The sequence below is a fragment of the Notothenia rossii genome, assembly GCF_949606895.1.
Source record: "Notothenia rossii genome assembly, chromosome: 3".
NCBI classification, from domain to species: domain Eukaryota; kingdom Metazoa; phylum Chordata; class Actinopteri; order Perciformes; family Nototheniidae; genus Notothenia; species Notothenia rossii.
Window position 1 is genome coordinate 71,542,921 of NC_136901.1, and position 6,846 is coordinate 71,549,766.

The window sequence follows — 6,846 nt, forward strand, 5'->3', positions numbered from 1 at the left end:
TGTATATATAGTCCAATATACTATTATATATGAATAAATAGGTATGCTGTTTGTATAACATTTTGGAAAGCCTCCATATCACAGTAGAAAATGCTGTGTATAATGAAGCGAACATTTTCTACTTCATGGAAATGTACAATTGCTTTGCCAGGCTGCTCCTCCCTTCATCAAGTGTCTGATTTCTTTTCTAAACTTCAGTGAGTAATTCCATCACTTCATGACAGGAGTGAAGATGCATTTGAGGACAAAGTGTTTAGGAACAGACTGTTTTCAGAGCCTTATTCGACCCTCCTTCCCCTTAAAGTGTGTAACATTCTTGCTTTGTGGCATGTGCCTCAGAGTTGACTCATCTCACAGGAGTGTGAAGTTAAACCGGCTAGAGAGTTTTTACACTTTGTTGTGATTGGTTAAGTTTCTGCCCTTAGAACTTCCCCACCCTTCCCCCTCTTCCTTTATCACATAACACATCTATTTCCCTATGCCTGAGAGTCACAACAGCATGGATGTGGATTCACTGAGCTGAAAGTCCTCAATTGTTCAGATTACAGTAAAGTATGAATGATGGCATGACCTACATACAGTAGTGAGTGTCAGCCTGAGCTTTTGGAGGAATACAACCTAAAGCATATTTTGCCACAAACAGCATGATATGCTCAGATCTAAAGACTTAATTACAATTAATCCGATGTTTAAGACAATAACATAATCTGAGACACACTTGAGTAGAAATTCACTGTCATTTTAGATGGTGCTTTGAGTAGCCTACTACCTGTTTCTAAGTCCGCTTTGTATACATTTCTTACACAACAAAACAACCTCGGCGTGTTCCTGCCGTGCAGTTTCAACACACCCTCTTGTCAGTGGCGCCTGTTGTCTGTCAATAATGATCAGCCTGCTCCTTACAGCAGTGTCACACTGTGAGTCAGCAAACCACACTGACAAATGAAAAGTAGATCCCAGAGTGACTGTAACCATGTTTGCTTTTTAACATATTCTCAGAAGTTCTTGGGGGAAACAAAATGTGTCATTCATCTGCTTCAATAAGATCACAAATGAAACAAAATCTGAGAAGCCAAGAGATCTCCATCTGCTGTTTTCTTCCTGGTAGACCAGTGTTTTGTTTCTCAGCATGTGGAAATTTACTGGACTTCAGATTTCTATACAGTGATTAGCTTTTATGGTTGGCCTTTGCTCTCGGGGCATTGCACACTATGTACCTCTGACTAATAAAAACAAAGAATAAACTTTTATGGCCCCCATCGCAGATATTTACTTATTATCTTGTTATTTGTCAACTCTCAGTCAAGGCAAAATAGAAATCTAATTAAACACTCACATCATGGAAAATTTGGCAAATTCCTTATTTGCTGACATATTATGCAAACAGTTGTAATTTGGAAACATGAGATGAATTATATAAGTATTATAAAAGACACAATAAACACAAGAGTTAGACCTCAGTCTACTCGTGAAAACTTTCCTGACACCGCGCGTGCCCAGGTAGGCCAACGTGGTGTGCGCATGTACAGAAATGTCCCGCATGTGCCCTGCTGCACTCAGAAGGGAGGGGGGGGGGGGGGTGATGACGTCTGCGAGGCTGGCAGGAAGCCAAAGTGGGCGGGGTCCTGACGTTAGTGCCTCTCATTCACAAGCACGAGCGGTATATAAACTCTCTTTGAAGCGCCCATAGACAGAAGCAACTGACTGATAAAGTTGAATAAATTAAACTTTTAAAGAAGAAACACAACTACTGGAAACACTTAAGAAGAGGAAAGGACAAGCTTTGGTAGTCCTAAAACTTTTCTTTTCTTTTCTCTAAACAAGCAAACCGGAACAAAGGACTCGCCGATTCAAATACTGCTTTGAGGAGAAACGCGTTTTTCACAACAACCTACACTTCCTGCGTAGCGAGCTTTATGTATTTGGATTTAACGTTTCTATCCCGCCGCCCTACTATGGTCATTATGGAGGTCCCCACCATCGACTGTGCGTCCCTGCGTGGTTTGTTGGAGGGCGCCTGCCCGGGCTGCCTGGTGCTGGACTGCCGATCCTTCCTGTCCTTCAACTCGTCCCACATATCGGGCTCCACCAACGTGCGCTTCAGCACCATAGTGCGCAGGAGAGCCAGGGGGGGTCTGGGACTTGAGCACATTGTCCCCAATGGGGACGCCAGGAACCGGCTCCTGTCCGGGGAGTACCAGTGTGTTGTTCTTCTGGACGACCGCAGTTTGGACTTAAGCCAGGCGAAGAAAGACGGCACGTTGATGCTGGCTGTCACGGCCCTACGCCGCGACCCCTGTGGAGCCAGGGTTTTAATTCTCAAAGGTAAGAAGAGTGTATAACTGTTTATAATAGCTTCTTTTAAATTGAAGTTGTCTGAGGTCCTTACCACCAGCTGCTCTTGCATTAATAAGTAGTGCACAATACTGTCCTAAATGTGCACAATGTAGTGACAGCTTTTTCGTTTTTGTTATCTTAGTTGTGTTTTCTGTATTTTACATGTTTGTGTTATGTGTTATGTGTAACGTTGCTGCCTTCTTGGCCATGTCAGCATTGTAAATGAGATTTTATCTCAATGCTTTTGTATCCGGTTAAATAAAAATAAAATCACAATCATTTCACTGTATCCTAACAACGGGGCAACACATGCGGATTACAGCTGTCACCATACCAGCTGGTGTTGGAGTAAACAGCGTTCAAAAATAGCCCCCTGAGCAGTTGTCACCTTTTTGGAGACCCATATTTAAACCTGAATTTGTTTGTGTGCCGTCTGTCATCTAACATAGATTTGTTTTTCTCTGTTTTCCAGGCGGTTTTGAGAAATTTTCTACAGAGTATCCAGAGGCTTGCAACAAACCCTCCCCCCCACAAGGGCTCTGTTTGCCCCTGAGCTCCAGTCATCCTGGGAGTGCAGACCCGAGCTGTAGTCCATGCAATACTCCTCTATATGACCAGGTTAGTATCTTTCTTATACAATCAGATTTAGTTCACACTGAATTATGTTTGTTTTCCTTTCCTGTTGTACTGTTTTGAAGTTGACTCAATGTTTTTGTTTATTTGTTTTTGTTTAGGGTGGTCCTGTGGAGATCTTGCCTTTCCTGTACCTTGGCAGTGCTTACCATGCTTCAAGAAAAGACATGCTGGACGTACTGGGGATCACCGCTCTGATCAATGTCTCCGCTAACTGCCCCAACCACTTTGTGGACTCCTTCGTCTACAAGAGCATCCCAGTTGAGGACAACCACAAAGCAGATATCAGCTCATGGTTCAACGAGGCTATCGAGTTTATTGGTGAGTACATCCACCATTTTTTTTGTACCCCCTCATTTTTTTAGTACCCCCTTCACACCCCCTGCCAAATGTGAGGGCCTATCCTGAGCCCGTTGATGGCAGGAAACACACACACCCAACCCCCCTCTCCCTTCACAACACTCCTGGATTTGCATTTTAAAAAGTTCCCTCCAAAACCGACCAGCTGGCTCGGCACAGGCTGTTTGCTCCTCCACAATGGTGGTTACATCATCACAACCTCCCAGGCGTAGATAAAGGGATGCCCCCTTTTATTCAATCGCAAGGCAGCGGCCTCAAACTAGTTTTGTAGTGGGTATGCTGGCTGGGCTTGAATGGCTCCCTCCACGCCGCTCTTTGTTCCGGCTAAACAAAAGGCATGTTCCCCTCACTCACTGTCGGCCTTCCTCCCAGATCAATACCCCCAGCAGGGGTCTGTTCCCCTCTTTTGTCCATTCAGACTGCCTCCTTGGGGAATAACCCCCGCAGGCTCACACTCTGCACCCCTATTAGCTGTGTTCCTGTGTCTTAATGAGCACTGTTGAATTTAAAAGGCAACTGGAAGTGTTGCAAAGACCTTTGTGTTTTTGCCTTCCTGTGACAGCCAGAGTTTTACCTCCATTCTTTGCAAATGAATTTCCTCACCTGAGTGATGTTTACAGTGAACTAATGTTGCTTTCTCTTATCTCTCTCTCCCCTTCAGACTCGGTAAGGAATAAAGGAGGACGTGTGTTCGTGCACTGTCAAGCAGGCATCTCCCGCTCTGCCACCATTTGCCTTGCATATCTCATGCGGACCAACCGTGTGAAGCTGGACGAGGCCTTTGAGTTTGTCAAGCAGCGCCGCAGCATCATCTCTCCAAACTTCAGCTTCATGGGTCAGCTCCTCCAATTTGAGTCGCAGGTCCTGGCCTCGTCCACCTGCTCCTCAGAGGCGGCAAGTCCAGCCATCGGCAACAGCAGCACAGTCTTCAATTTCCCAGTCTCCATCCCTGTACACAAGTCAGCTGGGCAGCTCTCCTTCCTCCACAGTCCCATCACCACCTCTCCCAGCTGCTGAGGAAGCACAGACTTGTTTTGAACTGCAACACGCTAGTGACTCTTGGAACACACAAACAATCATGATTCTAAACCATTTTATGGTGATACTGGTATCACTGAACAGAATGGCAGAATAGTATTTGGGGTCGGTTCATCTGACTGTGATAGCCTCATCATTTCAAAGGACGATACAACTACCATCAGGCAGTATTCATGTTGTACCTCCTAAATGTGAAAGACATCCAAAGTTTAATCTAGATGACTTTGGAAATGGCTGAAAATGTGTTTGAGATTATTCCTGAAGAGGAAGTAAGAAGTATCTGAATATTCTTTATTCAAAAGATCGATTTTATTTTTTTATGAAGGAAACTGCTTTTGATAATCAAAATGTAAGCAAACAAAATGGAGAGGGCTACAATTTGTCTCAGGAAATCTCTCAAATGTCCATTTGACTTTCTGTACTGCTTAAAGAAAGTAATGGAACCCAAAGCCCAACATGGCAATGGAAGTTACTCCTTCATTTGACGAACAATGAATGTATCCCCGCCCCCCCCCCCCTCATGAACCTTCATGCTCAGTTTGAGGAATGGTTGCCAATCCAAATGCAAATACCTGCCTTTCAAGACTTCATGAAACTTTGACGACCCTGACAAATTAGGGGAAATGGACCATTAAATACCTCAAGTTCCTGTACTGTGTACTGCAGCGCTGGGAGGGACTCAACCTAAAGCTACTACGATGGGGACACGTAGTCCTCAGAGGCTGCATTCTGACATATTTATTAAACTAAAGTAATATATTTCTTTATCGTATCTATTTTTGCATCTGTTTGTTTAAATGTTGTTTTTATACTGTTTAATAAATCTCATATTACTTTTTTACAAAGTGGAACATTTTCTCCTTCTTTAATATCTTATGTTTGAAATAATTTTTCATGAGCAGGAAATAATCTACAATGACTTGCAAATCATTCTAGGACACACACTCAGCTTTTTATGATTGATTTCACAACTGATTGTCTTTCAATAAACCAACACTTTTGGTTAATGGTTGCCAGGTATATTGAGGCAGCTAGTGCATATAACGTATGTTATAACTATAACATAGTGGCATGTCCAGGTTATAGACACTATTGTAATTTAGTGAAAAATACAAAAGCAAATCCATAAGATCATTGTCTCCCAACACTGATTTTAAACTCTATCCGTAAATATAAAATACGTGTTCATTTATAAGGCCAATAAGAGGAATAGTTCAGGGAAACTACTCAACAACCAAGAGGTCAGAAATTATAAAAATAAAAGACAATCAACGTTTCCTAAAGCTAAACTTGACTTTCATATTGCTTATTTTTTCAGTCCAAAACCAAGACTTTTAATTTGTAATAATATTTGTGATACTAATACAACCAGAAACATTCACATAGTAATTGAAAGTGTGTTTTTAGAACACCTTTCATTTATAAAAAAAAAAAAGAAACATTTTCTGTTGATGGACTTGTGATTTCCAAAATACTTATATATTTATGTATTAAAATGTAAACACTCAAAAGAGCAACACGAGGAACACCATTGCAAAAGATGGATCTAATGGCATGTGATATATGTGTGCACATCCTTCCCAGCTTTGTTCCATGCAATCGTATATTTGTATAATTATTTTTGCCCACATAAGAAGCATGATGTCATGGTGTTGGCCATTGTCTGGGCCACACTCCCTCTCTATGAACCCATCTGAGAGCAGGCCAGCAGCAGGAGGCCTAAAGAATGAGCTGAGGAGCCCTCCCTCTAAGGCCACAATAGGAGCAGCTGCAAGGCGTTTGGGAAAAGTGTGACAACTAAAGAGCATTCAGGGATTATTCAAGTACCGGCCTGGTGTCCCCTGCCTCCCACACCAATGGAGGTGGAGACAGAGACGCCAGTGAAAGGGATAGGAATATGTTTAGGTTGCAAATTAGCCAAAACATTGGCTTTGACCCTTGGTGGCGTGTGAGAAAATGTTGAAAAACTGTCCTCCAGAAGTGAGGATGATGATACCCGTAAGGCAGGGATGTCCAAACTACGACCCGGGGGCCAAATGCGGCCCATTTTGATTCGGCCCTCAGAAAATTCTAAAAGTATAATGAAATATGGCCCACAAATGAAACTTGTGCTTGTCTTATATTGTACTTCTCAAATATATATGTAAACATATATTACACAGTAGGATTCATGAGTTAATAAGCCAAATGGTTCAAATGCATTCAGTCAATTCAAGTTGAAAACTATTTCTAACAAATCTAAGTTGATAAGAAAAAAGCCTAATAACTCATTAACATAACAAGTTTGAAATATACTACCCTTCATATTTCCTCTTATTATAAGCAATCTGAGGCTTCTGTTGTAAGGAATGAGCTGCTAACAAAATAAATGAAACCCTATAAAGAGATGGGATGTAGCCTGTTTGTTTTCATAAAGCATATTCAAGTTACAAGCATAATTTACCTACATTTGATTGATTTTGCTGACTTATAACTTAA

The 6,846-nt window shown here is 42.0% G+C and overlaps 1 protein-coding gene across 1 annotated transcript; it reads left to right on the forward strand.

Moving 5' to 3' along the window:
* The first annotated feature begins 30 nt into the window (after nucleotides 1–30).
* On the forward strand, nucleotides 31–5,219 carry dusp1 (dual specificity phosphatase 1). The gene is made up of 4 exons (XM_079669111.1): nucleotides 31–2,325; nucleotides 2,810–2,955; nucleotides 3,072–3,291; nucleotides 3,992–5,219. Exons 1-4 carry the CDS (start codon nucleotides 1,917–1,919, stop codon nucleotides 4,345–4,347), a joined length of 1,131 nt encoding a protein of 376 aa, XP_079525237.1. The 5' UTR covers nucleotides 31–1,916; the 3' UTR covers nucleotides 4,348–5,219.
* Nucleotides 5,220–6,846: the final 1,627 nt, after the last annotated feature.